General features: G+C 38.7%; 2 protein-coding genes across 2 annotated transcripts; one reads left to right on the top strand and one right to left on the bottom strand.

Annotated features, from left to right (window-relative positions):
• Nucleotides 1–2,503: 2,503 nt before the first annotated feature.
• Nucleotides 2,504–13,841, top strand: nuak2 (NUAK family, SNF1-like kinase, 2). The gene is made up of 6 exons (XM_020642143.2): nucleotides 2,504–3,002; nucleotides 7,636–7,756; nucleotides 8,572–8,723; nucleotides 9,671–9,736; nucleotides 10,433–10,685; nucleotides 10,795–13,841. The coding sequence occupies exons 1-6, from the start codon at nucleotides 2,766–2,768 to the stop codon at nucleotides 11,832–11,834; spliced, it is 1,869 nt and encodes a 622-aa protein (XP_020497799.1). The 5' UTR covers nucleotides 2,504–2,765; the 3' UTR covers nucleotides 11,835–13,841.
• On the bottom strand, nucleotides 13,676–18,127 carry ccnd3 (cyclin D3). Its single transcript, XM_020642151.3, has 5 exons — nucleotides 17,317–18,127; nucleotides 17,020–17,235; nucleotides 16,345–16,507; nucleotides 14,752–14,894; nucleotides 13,676–14,516 (listed from the first exon to the last, which is right to left on the bottom strand). Exons 1-5 carry the CDS (start codon nucleotides 17,551–17,553, stop codon nucleotides 14,364–14,366), a joined length of 912 nt encoding a protein of 303 aa, XP_020497807.2. The 5' UTR covers nucleotides 17,554–18,127; the 3' UTR covers nucleotides 13,676–14,363.
• Nucleotides 18,128–18,601: the final 474 nt, after the last annotated feature.

Below are 18,601 nucleotides of genomic sequence, written 5' to 3' on the forward strand. Positions count from 1 at the left end.
AAATCTTTAAAAAAAAACAATAAAATAATATATTATAATAACAAAAACAATAAAATAATATATTATAATAATAATAATAACAAAAACAATGAAATAATATATAATAATAATAACAAAAACAATAAAATAATATATAATACAATTAATAATAAAAACCTTTTGTGTTTTTTTGATTCAATTAAATTATTTTGACTTTCTTATTCCATGATGTAGAATATGTTCCATTTAGTTACTCTTTCACACATTAAAAAGGAAATAAGAGAGTGCATATGAGAACCTGCAAAGCGATAACTGAACTAGTCTTTTAGTAATTTAAAGAAGGCACAAACCTGAAATATTCTGACAAAATTAATCAAATGTACCAAATATAAGGCAGCTGTGATATTTAAAGCATGATATCTAATCATATAGTGATTTGGTAATCTATTCATTTTAGAGGATTACAAATTCTACTTTCAGTTGCAGAGTTAAATTTACTTATTCTTCATCAAAGGTTTAAATTTCAGTGTTTCAACATGAACATAATATTTACAGTAAACACTTTGTTTCTGCCCCTGAAATTTTTCCTGTGTTGCTTATTCACAATTGTCCCTTGCAGTTGGAAGTTTTCTTCCCTGTCAGTTGAGGGATTGGTGGTGGAGTAGGGGGCACATGACCCCTTACTTTATTAGGAACATTTACTAAGGGACTGGCAGGAAGAAGTCTGGGTGAAACATTTGGCTGTTTCTCTTCACACACGGAACTCACCCAGAATACTTCAGGATTTCTATATGTCTGAAAGCAACTTTATAGTTACTTTATATTGACTCACTCATGCACATTTTTGTTGCCACAATATGCAAATATTTAAATGACACTTCCAATCCAACACACTTCAGTAAATTTTGGTTTTATATCATAACAAATACACGCCTATACACCAATTCACCTGAAGTATGTCTCTCATTTATTTCACAATCTGTGCGAATTATGGAGGACATTTATGGGACACTATGTACAGTAATCAGTTTTTGACACAATGATGACACTCCATCCGGATAATGAGTCCCCTGGCGGGCATGCTGAATGATCTAATTAATACTTGGATTAGCTGTGGGTGAATAACTTTCAAATGTCTAATAAAAATCCTATCTGCTTTTATTTCTAAATTATTGATTTATAATGACAATCCTGATCAGAAAGACTTCTCAGGTTTTCATTATGGTGTGTCTTTTAAACTATTCTCATAATATTTAAGGTCTGTTCTTTTAGATGACATATTCGTTTTCTTCTGTTGCCAGATTGTGTCAACCAGTGGTGACCTGAGCACCTAAAGCCCTTGTATTATTTGGTTTGTGCACAGTGTTCCTCTGCATGCATGAGTGCAGTTTCACTGGCATGTTACTCAGTAAAATGAATGGCAATCACAATAGATGTTCCTCGTGGGTTAGGAGGTCAAACTAGACAAACTCTCTGATGAGTAGCCAGTTGGCTCACGGTTTTACATCTGACACTCATCAGCAGTGACTTAACTAATATTACATTGTGAACATAATACTTAAACTAAGCATAATATGATATTATAAACTAAGCATACTTACACATATTATTAAGTATTTAATAGAAAAACTGTATCATGCCTCTTGTATTTAAGTTTTAAGTATGTACGTTAAAACCATAGGTTAAAACAGGCTCCGATCAGTCTACCCAGCTCTTCTTGCATCTGGTGACAGTATGATGCCCTCTTGTGGCCAATTACTGGATTTAAACTACCAATCCAGGCTCTTCTTCCACTTCTGTTTTTTCATTCTTTTTTCGCCACTGACTGCCAATCGGAGCCATGTTAACTAAAAAGCTGAATAACAAAGAACACATTCAAATACATTTTCAGTTTTTATTTTAGAATTGTTTCTATAGAAAGAGTCCAACGTCTATGCTAAATAAAATATTGACGTAGCCTATGTAGAATTACCAGATTCAAAATAAGTTTTAATAGACGTGAACTAATAATAATAATAAACATAATACAATGAACTTGTGGGAACCAAAATGCCCATAACTTCCAAACAATAATTGTTTTATTATATCAGTTTTAAAGTAGGCTACATCTAAGGTATCTATTTTGAATTACTAATTATTATTTTATATGTAGGCTAGGCTAGTATTTTGGAAAGATATATATTTTTAAATAACTTACTTAAATATAGCCCAGTTTCAACATTTAAAAAAAAATAAAAAATTGTGAATAAAATTGGCAAACTAATAAATAATGCAAATAGCCTAATCGGCTATAGCATTTTTACACTAGCCTACTGTCAAATTGCAGTGTCATACGATTCACGGTTGATGTCAAATAAAAATTTAAAAAATTTAAAAAAAAAGAACCAAAATGTGGTTTTGTTTAATAGTTTTGGATAGCAACTACAGCCGCGAGGTGCACATGCCTACAAACGTCGGTAGCACCTGGTGTTACAAATCAAACGCTCCTTTGTGTACCTGTTCCGCCCCTCGACTATTTGACGTGTCTACTCTGTCCACTGGATGAACTCCGCTCGGGTCGCAGCGTGCCGTGGACCAGCGGGCAGTCACAGTCTGAAGTTAGCTGTCTGTTTCTGTTTGTCTTTCCGTAGATATTTAGTTTCATACATTTGCTGTTCATATTCACTTTTTGTGTGTGAAGTGAACAACCAAGTAGTCGCACTACAGAGCTTCGCGGGAAGGAATGCACCTAAACAACAACACCTGCGTCGATAAACGGAAGAGAAAGACTTCACCGTCGCGTCAGCATGGACGGTATAAGTGTTGCCCGACTTTCGACAAACCGCAGGCCGTCTGTTGGGGCTGTTTTGCCGGCTGAAATTACTCCTGCAGGGAAAGTTTCCACCCAGGTCCAAGTGAAAAAGCAAGCCGTGAAGAGACACCACCACAAACACAACCTGAAGCACAGGTACGAGTTCCTGGAGACCCTGGGGAAAGGAACCTATGGCAAGGTGAAGAAAGCCAAGGAAAGGTCCGGCAGGCTGGTAAGACATGTTATCCCTTTATTTTAACACAACGTTAATTGCCTTTAACGATGCCAACATCTGCAACCAGTGTTAAGGTCTGCTCTCTGTCCTGTCGGCCACCTGTTCAGAGGTAGACAGCCTACGGTTCTATTTTTAGGTGTTCTGAAGTTTGCACACAGGTAGACTACATTCCGGGTTTCAGTCGGGAAAATGTATACGTACGATTTTGTTCTAACTTCTTCCTAGTAAAAGCTCATGAGCTATATTCCTGAGTTGTAAAGTAACGAAAGAGGTTAGTGCTGCAGGCATAGCCTACATGTCAGCTGCCAAACCAGCTTCAGTTTGCCTGAGAGTTCACTGTGTTTGTTTTATTTAGGGTGTTTGCTCTTACTTTCAGTGTTTTTATGAGATCATTGTATAAGCTTGTTAATTGCATCCCATATGTAATTAACGAATTATATAATTTTATTGTAACCACATCAGTGAATTATACAATGTTTGGATAATGGGCTGTTTGTCAAAAGGGTTGAATAAGTACAGTATGTAAACTCAAATAATATGATAGCAGTTTTAAATACATGTCTGTGTCTTATGCAAACCCAGTATCATAACTGTTTGTTTGTTTTAACTCATTAAAGAGAAAAAAAGGTTCAATCATTTGACTTGGGGCTGGGCGATATGGACCAAAACTCATATCTCGATATGCCTTTTATTAACAGTGAAAACACATACACTACCTGTTTGTGAATTTGAAAAGTAATATTATAAAAAGAGAGAGAGAGGAGGAGCAGGGTTAAGAGGGACAGACAGACAGTCATCATCAGTGAGATGAGAAAAAGGTGACCCGGCACCTCTATAATGTTATTTTAATGCAACATAAACTAAAACTCGATATATTTCCCAGCCCTACTTTGACTCCACACTTGTGTTTTAAGATGACCTCTGGAAGAAGGAAGCAAAAAGAGATGCCTGTTAATGTGTCACACATAGAAGAAGTTTTACACAGTCACATCCAACTGCTACAATGAAAGCTAGAAGGAAAGGCGTTTCACTGGGAAAACTGGGGAACTTTGTCATAGGAGGAACTCCTTTTAGACAGGAAACTTTTTTTCTTTGCTCCTGATGAAGGAGGAGGGGGAAATTGCAATGAGCCTTCCAGGTGAATTCCAGGTCCCCATGCCTTGGGGAGTAGAGGACTGGGCAAAAGCTATTTTTATTTTGTTCTAGCACAACTAATATGTTAAGTAGCCTTCCCCTTGAGTGACTGATGACTGAAATATTAAAAAAAGATATCAGTATAATGCAATACAGTCCCTTAAAACTATGGCCAGAGAATGAAACATATAGGTCAGGCAGCACCTATAAAGCAGTTTCAACAAAAATGAAAGTGTTACCTCTGTTAGATAAGGTAGGGTTTATTGCAGGGTGGTTTTATTAGCCTTGTGTTACCTAACAGGTGTACTAAATAAACTGTCATCTCAGACTTTACATGGGGTCATGAAGCAAACGTTTCCACACTTGGTCATTTTCATTCAGTTTGAATTTTTTTTTTTTTGTTTCAAGACAATTTAATCATGAAAATTAAATTACAGGCAGAATATCATAAACAAAAAGGACACCTTTAAAGTTGAGCATTTTCTACTTTCACAGACAGCTGAACTCTGTGTCCTAGAAGTGACCTCAGTCAGCTCAGCCGCTAAGTCATGTTCATCGAAAACACGCCGTGATTATAGGTCGTGTTTAAGTGAAAGTGCAGGGAAGTCAAGGAAGTAGCTGACAGGAATTCCCCTCCTGAACATGCAGTAAACAGGTCGTGATACGCCTTTCTTTATACTTCTATCTGATACGACTTGGTGGTAGACTCAGCTTTTGTAGGATGTGAGGTGCTGCAGGCAGCTTCATAATCTTTCTGCCTAAAGACCGTGTTCAAACGTCAAAATACTGATTAGTCCAAATGAATGTTGTGAATGCACAGTGACAAACAAGCCTTTAAAAAGCAGTTTATAGCATCCAGTGAGAAAGGAAAAACATTAATTTGCCTTGTTTGGAACTACCTATCAAAGTATTGGCAGTATAATTGACCTAGCTTTGTAATGTGAGACAGGGAGTGGCACAGCACAAAGGATGGTTTCATGGTTTCATCATTCCTGTGTTGTGGCACTACAGCTGCTCGTTTGTCTGAATGTATCAGTTTTATTACATAATCCATTTAGGTAGAGTGAAGTGTTGACTTTAGTCTCAATACGGGAGAATGTGTTTACCCACAAGGCCCACCAACTTAAGTTGGTTGACAAGCTAATCATAAATCCATCACATTTTGGTTGAAGTCTTTCTTAGGTTTTTTTGTAGAAGCTAATTAAAAAAACAATTAAAATTAGCTTCTACAATAGAAATTAAAACAAGAATGATACAGTGATGCAGATTATAGATGTGAAAGGAATAATTCTTATTAAAGGCTTTATATGTGATTTGTTGATCCAGTAGATGTCGCCCTTGAGCGCCAGCATGAAACCAAAACAACTCGCGCTGCATTGTTGTGTTAATTCAATTCAATTTATTTTGTATAGCGTCAACTCATAACAAGTGTCATCTCAAGACACTTTACAAAAAGCAGGTAAAAGACCTTACTTATTACTATGTTACAAAGATCCAGCCTATCCATCATGAGCACTTTAGCAAAGCAGCAAAAGTTACAGTGGTAAGAAAAAACTGCCTTATTAAAAGGCAGAAATCTTCGTCCCGGATCCCCGGCTCATGACAAAACAGCCTTCACAGGCCTAGACTGCACTGGGGTTGGAAAGGGATAGGGGGAGAGATGGGATAAGATGCAGGAAGAGGGATAGGGAGCAAGTGGGTGGGGGGAGGCAGACCGTCCATCAACAATCTGGGGGGGGGGGGGGGGGTTGTTAGCATGCTAATGCTAGCGATCTTTATTATGCTCGTATCTTCACACTGCATGTAAATTTACCTGAAATGAGCGTGATCTAGAAACACAGTTAAGCAGTGAGTACAGTATGTTATTCTTCTTTTCTCTAGTCCCTCAATTAATCAACTTTTATACGTAAGGGGAGGAGTCAGCCGGCTGTCCTGGCGATGTAAACAAAGTGAAGATAGGACTCTGAAAACATCAGAGACAGTGAGACTCGGGTGTTACATTGTCCATTGTAGACAGTCATGACTCACAGAGTTATTTTCAGAGGATATACTTGATTTATATTATATTTAAGTGTGAAAAATCACATATAAAGCCTTTAAGGAGTAATTTTAATGCCAGTTAGTATAGGTATTTGTGTTGTGGTTGTCTATCATAAAACTGAACACTTGAGGCACTGACCAGTAGACCTATTTGACTCCACCAACTTAAGTCCCCTCGTCAGCGAACATGTCCCTCCATCATTTCCTATGAACCGACTTTCCTATTTTGTTGGTTCAGGAATTCAGAGTTAAATATGAAATATTTCCACTTCAGTGCCTATTGCGTGGAACAAACTTTGACTGCTCACACTGAGATAACTGCACAGGGGTGCGAACTCATCATGAGTGGGAGTTCAGCCCGTCTGACAGCTATGCAAACAAAAGGCAGGAAACTTCAGTTCCCAGAATCAGAATCAAGCTTTGGGTTGCTGTGAACACAGAGCTGACCTGGAGGAGCATCCAGCCCAGACAGTGACTCATGACGCCAGACGGCTGCGTGTTGAAACTGATATGACAAGTCGCTGCTCTACTCATTTCCCTTGTGTCTGCTGCCTTGAGGGTTAGAAGAGAGAGGAAACCAGGACACCCCAGCTCATGACACCCTTCAATGTTAGAGTTTACTGATGACGCACTCTGCGCTCAGAGGAATCCCAGGCAGCTGAGCCTCAAACAGACACATGCAACATAATGACATACATTTAGACTGCAAAAGATGTGGATGTGACACTTTCACAATTACAGACCCAAACAGATACTTTACAGATGTAAATTTCTCCCAGACATGACAGCACACAATCGATTTCTTAACGCCAGACAATACTTGACCCGGCGCCCCTCTGCCTTGTTGGAAAGATAATGGGAGAGTTTTGTTTCACTGCCCATTGTTTCTTTAACGAGGACGCCACTCTCCATTTACTCATTTGTAAGCTTATATTTAAATAGTTTTCATCTTCTTCTAGTAAAGAAAGTTCAGGCCTAATCGAGTGTATTAATACACCAAACTCTCTCCCAACAGCAGGGCAGCCGCTAATCACTGTACTAATCTTTTCTTTTTCCAGTGGAGTGAGGTTATGTTTACATATTGTATATTGAAAACAATACCTCCTTTCTTTCATATGAAAATATGAGTTCATAGCAATAATATGCACACCTGAACATTTCAATACACTGAAGTTTAATTGATGCTGTCTTCATTGGTCTGGTGTGAACAGTGGATCATTGGTAAACTTGGGAAAATGAATATCAATGTCTACAAATGAATTGAACTTGTGCTCCTGTGGTGTTGTGTTTCTAATAATTACTTTTATCCTGCACAAACATTCATTTAAAGATACAGCCTCAATTTGAAGCAACTTTTTGAACTTTCTAGTAACTGTAACGCTGTGTAAATGTACTTATGATTACCTTAAATCAATCTAATTTGATGTCGTTCTTTTGTCCAAAATCAATCTTTCAGGTGGCCATCAAGTCGATCAGAAAGGAGAAAATCAAGGACGAGCAAGACCTGGTTCACATCCGCAGAGAAATTGAGATAATGTCCACTCTCTGCCACCCGCACATCATTACCATATATGAAGGTAAAGTATCACAAAATGAAAATGATGACCAGCAGTGCATTTCAAAGTGTGTGAGAGAGATTCAGTGTAGTCATCATTTAGAAATGACTTGACCTTTGAGCCACACGGGTATTGAAACGTGATACCTAAAAAGGCAATTCGCTCGTTCAGTCTCTGTTAGAGATTCAGTTTGGTCACGCAAGTCTTTGTGGAGACTGATGCAGGGTTATGTAAGTGATGATACCCCTTGGTACCCCGTCAGTACTGTGGGATAATGTGCAGGGCCTTGTGTCTTCCAGCGCCCCTCATGCCTGATGAGATGGTCATCACTCAGTGTCTCTCCAGCTCAGTGCATGTTTGTTTGCAATGCAGTTGTTATGGGGCCCTGTTTATCCTAATCAGTGAGAACAAGGGAAGGGGGGGGGGGGGAGCAGCACTTTACACACAACACAGTTGATCCAAAGTGCTGAACAGCGCAGATAGAAAAAAACAAAGTAACAGACAAGAACAACAACCATTTAAATGAAAGAACAGGTAACATGTACAGAGTAACACAAGACTAACAGAGCTACAGATCTTTGAGCTGGATGGGTTATTGGAAATGAAAGGCAATTGAGTAAATATGTTTTGAGACAAATCTTAACTGGTGAGAGACGGATGTTTGGAGGTTAAGAGGGAAGTTAAGAGTAAATACAAACTGCTCTGCACCATCCACACTTAAATTAAAATAATCTGAAGATATCTAGACTCCTTTGAGTGATGCTGTGTCTCTAAAAAGTTTGACTTATGCTGACTGTTTGTCTGTTGTGATTTATTTATTTATTTATTTTTTTTAGTATTTGAAAACAAGGACAAAATAGTTATTGTGATGGAGTACGCCAGCCGAGGGGATCTGTACGACTACATCTGTGACAAGAGGAGCATCTCTGAACGGGAGGCCAGGCACTTCTTTAGACAGATTGTATCAGCTGTGCATTATTGTCATCAGGTAAGGCGACATATCTCATTCGACTGCTTTCATACCCAACACCAAAATATGACTATGGGGAATCTTATAAGTTTTAGTAACTTTGCTTCATCAGAGCTAAAAGCACAGAGCCTAGTCAGCCTGCTATTTGTGATTTTCCAGAGTGCTGGCACCCCCTGAGTTACATAATGGGCATTATTCACCGTGAGCCCGCCTGAGCACGATGTAGGGGGATGTGAACAGTTGGTCTGTGGAGTGGCAGCGTCAGGGCTAAAGGCCAGCCGTCTCAACACACACACAAACACGCATGGTCTCACACTCTAATGAGGGTGTGATAGAACAGAAGGGCTCTGCAAACACATATACACACACACGCAATCAGTTGTTCCTGTAGTCCAGAGCTGTGTGATAAGGGACATTCAAACAGCACATTATACTTTAGTGTAGCTGTTCAGCACTTTGCAAAGCTTTGAGGAATGTTTGCAGGACAATAACTACCCAGTGAATTGCCTTATGACATTCTGACAACAATCTGTCTTATTGCACTTTTACTGCAGGCTCTTGTCTGCTTAAATATGTTTTTTCCATGTTGTCAGCTGCTGTCATGAAAACCATCGAAATCCTATTTGCAATCAGTTGTATGGTATATTAAACATGAAATAACTGCTACGTAACTTAACTTACAAACTGTGCGTCCATGGCTACATGCAGTGCCCAGAAGAAGAAAGGCGTTGACCTGCATATTTCAAAGTAAACCATTTCAAACCTTGCTAGTCAATGGTATTCCCCCCTGTAGAGCGGAGGACAATGGGGCACAGCTGACGTACCATAAAACAATCTGTGCTCTGACCTAGTAAAACACTAATCCCTTTATGTAATGGAGACACCTCCAGTGAACTCACATGAGATGGCCTAGTGGAGAATTATTATTGTAAAATATTTTAATGTATCTCACTTTTTCTCTTTAGAATGGAATAGTGCATCGTGACCTGAAACTGGAGAATATTTTACTAGATGGCAATGGCAATGTGAAGGTAAGCATGAGGGAAAGTGGAAAAAGCATTTACACACCTAGCATTCACAAAACATGTTAATGGCCATTCAGATATTGACTGTGTGTACACTTGTGGGGTATTATTTATAATATATATTGAGAATTTTAAATGACAGCATGTCGATGTTCATGCAATTAAATCTAAAGAATTGTCAGATTGGAATATTTAATAAGAATTGATTATTTTCTGCATTAGAAAACACACACAACTGGACAATTCACTCTGACCTTGTGCAATAATGTTATATTATGTTTACCAAACCACTTTGTGCAATAACATGTTACACCTTATGTGCACTGTGGTACACGGAATACTCTGACTACATTTTTGTCAAAACTGCAGCTCAGCTGATCTATTTTTCAATCTACTTTGTGGTATCTCTGTATTTTTTTTGTACATTTTAATTTTTTTAATTTAAATTGTACTGTGTTCACTTTTTGTTTGCAATCTTTGCTCTGTGCTGCTGTAACAATGTAAATTTCCCCGTGGTGGGATAAATAAAGGATTATCTTACCTTAGTGCTTGTGTAAAGCTGACTAACTATAACTGAAAGCAGTAGTATGTGTTATGAGTAACTGATACTTTGAGAAGTTAGCACTTCAGTACACTACAGTTATCTGGTAAAAATAACATTCTGACACTGTACCCACTGACGTCTTCTTCCTCTTCTTGCAGATTGCAGACTTTGGCCTGTCGAACCTTTACCGCGGCGACGAGTACCTCCAAACATTTTGCGGCAGCCCTCTGTATGCTTCCCCAGAGATTGTCAATGGACGTCCTTACCGTGGGCCAGAGGTGGACACTTGGTCTCTTGGTGTGCTGTTATACACTATGGTTCATGGCACAATGCCGTTTGATGGACACAACCACAAGGCTTTGGTCCAACAGATCAGCACTGGCAACTACCGCAAACCCAACAACCCATCTGGTGAGTCTCTCAGCAGAACTTCTCTTGAAGGGTCTGAAAGACTATTCTGAGTTTGAAACATCTCAGGTATTGTTAGCTTAACATTATTTTCTCTTGCTCTTTTTTTCAGATGCATGTGGGCTCATTCGTTGGATGTTGATGGTAAATCCTGAGCGCAGGGCCACAATAGAGGAGATTGCAGGGCACTGGTGGCTCAACTGGGGCTACCAGCAGCCGTTACTGTCCGAGACAAAGAGCAGTCCAGTGGAGCAGGCCCCTTCACCAGCCTCTCCATCACCATCACACCCTTCTGGGCTGGCTAGTGTTGCTAGCTGGCTGCGCCGTACATCCAGGCCTTTACTGGACAACGGCTCCAAGATGCGTTGTCTGCTCCGCTCACAGGGTGGGGGAGGGGATGTGGTGCGGCAGCGCTCTCTACGAAGGTCACGTAAAGAAAACAATGTCTCCCAGGCTGTTTATGAGTCAAGCAACGATAGTCGTCCCTCTAAGGGTATTTTAAAGAGACGCAACAGTGTAAAGCAGAAGGCAGTGAGTGAAAGCCCTGCTGTGGAGCCGCAAAACATCCTGGGTCTGTCTGCACCAGCCAACGCTCCATCAGCTGCACTGCAGCCCCGAAAAGGTATCCTGAAGAAGTCCACGGAACAAGAGTCAGGGTACTACTCATCATCTCCTGAGAACAGTGACTCTGGCTGGGCACCTCGACCTAAAGAGTGCCCTTCAGCCCCGCCCTACAGGAAAGGCATCTTAAAGCGGAATGGAAAGTTCTCCTCAGGTTGCCTGCAGGAGTTTAGCTCTCTGGACCAGCTGGCACTGTCTTTACCACATGGAGGAACCAGGTCTAGGCCGAGCGGGGCAGTCAGCGAGGACAGCATTCTGTCTTCTGAGTCTTTTGATCAGCTTGATCTGCCTGATCGTGTCAAACCTCCGACTCAAATGGATGAACCGGTCAAGACTAACATGAGAGGATGCGTGTCTGCTGACAATCTACTGGACATCTGTGAAGATGGGATTCTTCGGGAGGGGTTGCTGAGAACCTGGAAGTGTTATGAGTCTGGAGTGGCTGACAGCACCTTCTCCATCACAGACTGTGATAATGTCACTGAGGCCTACAAACAGGCCATGGTCATACGAGGCTCTGCAGCAAGTTGAAGATCTGCCAGAAGTCATGCTCTCTGATTAAAGACAGATTTTTTCATTCTGATTCAAATGCATATGAACTACTAATGAAGTGGTAGCCAAAGTGCATTATGTGAAATTACCAGCAGACTGTTGGGACGATTATTTTGACTAACTTCAGGAATGTTGAGAACCAAAAAGGGAGGAGGCATCATGTGAAACACCAGATTGAGGTTTAGATGGGGATTTTTATAGTTGCTTGAATTATCTTGTAATTATACTTCTAGGAAAACAGGCTTAAGTAACCAGAATGCACATTTTGTTTCATGAAAATGATGACTGATAGTTCATTTCAAAGATTCTCAGAAGAGAGCTGCTTTTTGTGAACCAGGAGCCTTTTCTCAACGCTCAGTTTCAAAAGTGTAGCAAATGCAAAAAGTGATCCTGAAACCAAAAACATAAACTAAGGAGGTTATTCAACACTCACAGTCTGACGTTTTTTCAGGTGTTGCATATGCAACAAAGTCAGGGTTTTTCAATGTCAATAAGACAGTTTGAGGAAGTGTTTATGACTTAAGAGCTATAGGAGCCTTGCTTTGTTATGTTCGTTCATTTGTCAGCCTTATATTTGTCTCGGGTTACAGCAATAACGCACTACGCACAGATTAAATGTTGAGATGTGTTCAAACTTCTAATAAGGATTTGGAAATATGACATTTCATGGATACCAAAGAGCAAATGTTTTTTTAATTAATAGCTAACAAAAGTGCTGATATGAATGTTGTTTAAACTGGGACTTAAGCTCTCAACAAGTTTGTTTATATAATTGTTGTGTTTGTTTTTTCTTGAGATGACTTGTGCCAATTTTTGATGATGACTTGAATAATAATCCTGGCACACATGACTCACATCCAGCGAAACCAGTAGAGCCTGCCTTTGTTTTTGAGCAAACACTGATACAGGTGGCCATTCTCTCTCTGTATGCAGGTGGCAGTTTCACTGAAAAGGTGGAGCTTGTTATCATAACCGCTGTTAGAAAGTCAAAAGTGGACTTTTGAAAACGGAAACGTGTTTTGAAAGGAAACCATGACACAAAGTGAAACAAGTATAATAGCTGCACACAAATGCTTAATGTGCATTTCATTCAAAACTATTTAAACACTCGGGGCAGAACAGTATTTCACAAAGATGGATGAGAAGTTTTAGGATCTAACTAAAAGTTAGTGTCGCATGCTTGGGACTTGAATAGTAAACTAAACTTGTACCCATATGTTTAAAATGGAAAATTAAACATGCTGATGATAATCTTAGATTACATTTGAAAAGAACATATTCACCATTTGTTATACTTATGGGGTCTACTGCTTACCCCTGCTTTATGAAGTATGTATGTCTGGTCCGAGAACAGAACATCTGTATTGATATTTCATGCTGCATAATGGAGTTACTTAATTGGATTGGCATGTTTGACATTGAGGAAACAAGATGAAGCCAGTGCCTTGAATAACACATTATTGAAACCTGATACCTAGAACCTTTAATTAGCACTGAGTTTTGTCACAAGAGATTCACCTGAGAAGAAACTGCCTAATCGTGCTGTTGGTCATAACTGGAAGGGTTTTTTGTCACACTTTGAAACTATTCATGTATTTAAGGCCTGCATGAGTATACAGAGAACTGGCTTTTCCTGATTTGAACTGGAAATTTGTGTTGTAGTGTTATCTGTCATGAACCATAAATCATTTGTGTCAGAGGAAAAATGTGGTTAGCCTTTGGATAGACTGGTCAACATTATATTGGTTTCATATTTTTAGCAAAATATAATGTGCTTTTTGGCATTTCATCAACATTTTCCCTCTCTCTTATCCTGTAAGTTTCAGGTGTTCAGGCTCTATTAAGCTTTTTTTTTTTTTCTCTGACAGTAACTAAAACCATGGTTGCCAAAGTTAGTGGCTTATCAGTTGTATGACTGTGGGATTTGACATGCTGTTGTGTGACTTGAAGTAAATCAATATTAAAAATGAATGCTGTCTGATTCTGTCACTGACTTCTAGACTAATGTTTAATTTTGTGTGCTGAATATGTTTATTTATAGTCACAAGGGAATTCAGAGCAGTGCATAAACATCTATTCAATCTAATCAGAACTGTGGAGATAAATGATCTTATAAAACACTAGAAATGAGAGCAGTTAATACATATAGGCAACATGTGCAAACAATGCTTACAATAATTAGGGCAATTCAACTACTAATATCATAAAAAAGACAACACAATCACTATTCTATTCTAACAAAGTTTCAGGAGAAGTTGCAAAAACAAAAGAGAATGTAGCAACACAATGGACATTTGGAAAAAATCATTTCTCAAACTAGCTCAACAACTCATGTCAAGGTGGAATCTCCAAAACCATCCATATTTAAGCAACTATTTAGAGGAAGTATAAATGGCATTTATTTAGACACATTTCATCTCCTATTTAAATTTCATGTTGTAGTTAATGGATGCAAATTTACAGCACGCTTCGGCAATTCATGGCTGGGAGGAGTGCTTTAGCTTGATGTCACTGGTGTAAATACAACATCCTGAATGTCGGCAGCGGTGTAGCTAATCTCTGAGCTGTGCCCTCCTGATCTGCAAACACACTCTGGAAACAAGAGGGCAGGCTGAGCTCCAACACACCCCAAAGCTGGTCATGGCAGAGGAGGACAGAGCTCTGTGCGGGGTCAAATTCACAGAAAAACATCCAGAGATTCATGAATCGGTCATGGACAGATTTTCTATGGCAATTCAACCAATAGTGCATATGCTGCGTTGTTTCTTTTCCTCAACATGTATTTAACAAGTTGTACCTTTTCACAGACTGTTTAATCAGGGCCCCGTCTGTCAGTGTTTGCAAAAAGGGCAAAGTCAAAAGATATCTAAAGATGTCAGTTAAACAGTAGCCTTACCAGGTCAATGGCCAGATGGTTGGCCAAAAACTTCATAACTGAATCAGGGTTGAGGGAAGAGTCCGCTAGCTTTAGCCTCTGCACTGCTATGCTCACACAAGCACATGCAACACTGGAGGGTAAGAACTCTGCAAACCTGCAGTCTGAGGAGAAGAAAGGACGATTCTCAAAATAATAAAGAATTCTGATGGACACTTAAAGCAGTGGAAGAGTTAAAGGTCAGTAAAGGTCAGCTGTGTACACAATAAGAAAAGTGTCTGCATTGTAGTCCTCTCCTGATGGACAATAGGGGAGAACTCAAAAGCAGACATTTCCCAAAACCTGTTCATGTGTTACAACATCCTTATTGCTTGAGGCAGAAGATGAAAACGTAGCCATGTGACACATTGTCAGACCTCTAGTTTGAATGGGATAAAATGTCAGGAGCAAGGAGTTCTTTTCATTGTATGGTCTGTAATGTCATAGTCAGTCTAAAAAGGCACTAACTGACTGTATCCCTGCGACATCGTGCCTCGAGCGGCATTACAGAGATTCGTGGGAAATCAGCCAGCTGAATGGCTGGCCAGGCGCTGGTCTTTCAAAGTAGACAATACAGGATTACACAAACTCAGCTCTCTGTCTCCAAAATGAACTGCTGACACATTGTGATGAGAATTATGGCAGCTTTGTGTTCGGTGTTCAGTACCAGAAAGATACTTTTAATGCTCATTAAAGTCAAATTATATTTATAATATGTTTATTTCATTCATCAACCAAATGAAACAATTAAATAACAATACAATTAATCTCAAATCCTGAATAAAAAGGAGCAGCAAGAAGGATGATCTTATATATCAGAGGATGATCTTATAATCAGACTCTTTAACAGCATCACCACCTCATGACTCATATAAATAATGCTACACACTGTGTGTGGTTTTTTAATAACAATAACTCTTTCCAGTGTAGTTACTGTGTAATTTTCCATTATTGTATTTTTTTATTTAACTGATGTAAATATGTTTGATTTGATTTTTAACTTCTATTTTTATTTTTAAGAATTATATTCCCGTCCCCTGTTTTCTGGAGCTGCTGTAATGCACAAATTTCCCCCACGGGGATCAATAAAGTTTATCTTTATCTCTTTATCTTCTTTATAATCTGCCCCTCTTTCACAAGACATTCATTTACAAAGAACATAATTCAATCAGATTAAAATCAAACAGCTGCAGGCCCACACGGACACTCACATCCCACTAAACGTTTCTAAGTTACAAATAATTTTACAGCATCAAAGAAGATCCTGAAAAGATTGACCTGTCACAAAACTTAATGAACACATTGAATCATATTTTCTCAACATACTGGCTTTAATTGTTATTTAAATGTAATGTTTGATGTTTACATTTTAGGTGATATATAAAGCTGCTTTTATTGCAGTGGAATGATATAAAGATTTATATTTGAACCCAGGAATAATTTAACACAAGAATTATTGTGAAAACATGTCTTTGAAAATATTTTCTCTCCCAGGCTTGATGTGCCCTGACGTCTAGTGCTTTTTATTTGCAAAGAAAACATCTCGTGTGTTGAAAACTGGATTATGTAACTCACCAGTGGCTGCCAGGGCGATGTAGGAGTGAACATGCCTACGCATGTTTGGAAGGTGATGGGGACAAACAAAGGGGAGTGTGTGAAGGATCGGCTCCAAAAAGTCAGAGGGCACCACAGAGGCCAGACACCAGTCCAACCTGGACACCACTGCTACCTCCCACTGCTGCAACACACACATGAATCTAAACCAAACGTCCAACCCAATGCTACACCTGTCACAATAGAAATTATTTTTTATGTCTTCTCAGTTTATTTGATTTAAACCCTCAAATAGTAAAATAGTCCTGCAATTGTGCATTTTTATCCACTTAAGTATCTCAGAGTCAGGACCCCTTCTACTGAAGGTACCACCCTGGATGGGAAACACTGTGATGGGGTATTGTCAGATCTTAGGAAACCTGCCTGACAGCAGTGCCTCATAACTTCCTGGTCCTAAATACGATAAGTTATATGTATGATCTTATGTTTATGGACATACTTGCTGATGACTGAATAATCCCATTCCAGGTGCTTCTTTAAAAAAGATAGATAATATAGTTCAATTGTTGTAGAAATTATTATTTTTTCCATGTAACTTAAAGGGAGATCAGAAAAATGATCAGACAACCCTTTACCAATGTGTGCTTACACAAGTCACATTATGTCTGTAATAAATAATAATAATAATAGTGTTACCAGGATGTCTGACAATGATATGGAGTTGTCTGTGTAGATACAAAGCTTGCTGGCAGTCAGAGGGACAGTCTCTCTCATTTTAGATGCCAGGAACATGCAAACCGCTCCTAAAAGCTGCAGGTTAGACTTCCCGATAGCAAAGCGGCTCAGGTAGCAGTCCAGGTAACACGCCGCCAGCGGAAACACCTCCTCCTCACATTTCTGCTCCTCACACACCTGTAAGACAAGCCAATCGTTTTCACTTAGTGTCATCGATGTGACATATAAGGCCGTATCTACCTGAACTACTTTCATTACCTGGAACATCCACACTCCCAGCATCCTCCGCATGTTTGGTTGTATGTCTGTCTGGACTCTGTCACAGTGAGGAGCCGGCCGACAGCTCTCCTCCATGGCCGTCAGGTGACGCAGTGCCCGCGGGTCGCCGGTCATGGCTTGGTCACTTCCCGCCCGAAGAACCACATCATACTCACTTTCACCAGTATGGTGGTCACTACATTGTTTTTGAAAATGCTCCCCTTCATGAAAATCCATTCGGCGAAGTTGAATATTAAAGCATTTGATATGTTTTTCCAAAAATAATTAACACCTTAAGCTAGCTGTAAACCGTTAGCTACGTCCACCGCTTGTTAGCTTATGTCAGAAAAAAACAAAAAAAAACCCTGCTAGCTCGTTTTATGAGGGACAAAAAATGAATAAAGTATAAATAAATAAATGTTGGGAGAAATGCATACAATAATGTATAAATAAATACATAATTAAATAAATGCATCAATAAATATATGAATAAATATATTCATGTATTTATTATTTATGTATTTCTGTGTCCATGTTGTACAAGGAAAAGTAAATATGTAAATTAAGTGGGCCGTCCTAACATTACTGAAGTAGGATTGGTCAACTTTGAAAAACAGACAGAAGCAAATTTACATATATACTTTTCATCTTACGACCTGGACACAGAAATAAATAGATGTGTAAATATAAAAATACGGAAATAAATTAATAACTCAATTAATGTGGAAATGTATGCATTGATACAGATATAATTGTAGAAATACGTTAATAAATGAATAAATACATGTAAAAAATATATAAATAACCTTTTTCATTAACAAAATGTATTTATTTATTCATTTATGTATTGTTTTCAGCATTATATATTTATTTATATATTTATTAATGCATTTATTTAATTATATATTTATTTATACATTATTGTAAGCATTCCCCCAACATTTATTTATTTATACTTTAGTCATTTTTTGTCCCTCATAGTTTTAAAGAGTTATCGGACAAAATAAAACCAAGGGCTGCACTAGTTTTTTTGACGAAAAACCAAACCAATCCTGCTCTGTCAGAAACAATCTCAACTGGTGAAAAAGTGAGCATGGAGGCCAGAGTACTTCTCTCTTGAAGAGGACCGAGTAAGTTTAAGTTATGTTGTAATGAGAGCTCTATAAAAAGTTAGACTGGTAACTTAGTTTCTGATATTTTATAGAATCTTTGCTTATCACTTTTATTTATTGTTGAGTAATCTTGGTAATTTATTTTATTGCAAATGAATAAATACATTTATAAG

The sequence above is a fragment of the Labrus bergylta genome, chromosome 5 (assembly GCF_963930695.1).
Source record: "Labrus bergylta chromosome 5, fLabBer1.1, whole genome shotgun sequence".
NCBI lineage: Eukaryota > Metazoa > Chordata > Actinopteri > Labriformes > Labridae > Labrus > Labrus bergylta.

Bases quoted from the DNA above. Each gene is read 5' to 3' on its own strand.
- ccnd3 (XM_020642151.3), bottom strand. From the start codon at position 17,553: ATGGATTTTCATGAAGGGGAGCATTTTCAAAAACAATGTAGTGACCAC. The intron at 17,236-17,316 runs GTAATGAAAGTA...CTTGTCTTACAG, and splicing joins TGGGAGTGTGGATGTTCCAG to GTGTGTGAGGAGCAGAAATG. The intron at 14,895-16,344 runs GTGAGTTACATA...TCTTCTCCTCAG, and splicing joins CATCGCCCTGGCAGCCACTG to ACTGCAGGTTTGCAGAGTTC.
- nuak2 (XM_020642143.2), top strand. From the start codon at position 2,766: ATGGACGGTATAAGTGTTGCCCGACTTTCGACAAACCGCAGGCCGTCT. The intron at 9,737-10,432 runs GTAAGCATGAGG...CTCTTCTTGCAG, and splicing joins ATGGCAATGGCAATGTGAAG to ATTGCAGACTTTGGCCTGTC. The intron at 10,686-10,794 runs GTGAGTCTCTCA...TCTTTTTTTCAG, and splicing joins CAAACCCAACAACCCATCTG to ATGCATGTGGGCTCATTCGT.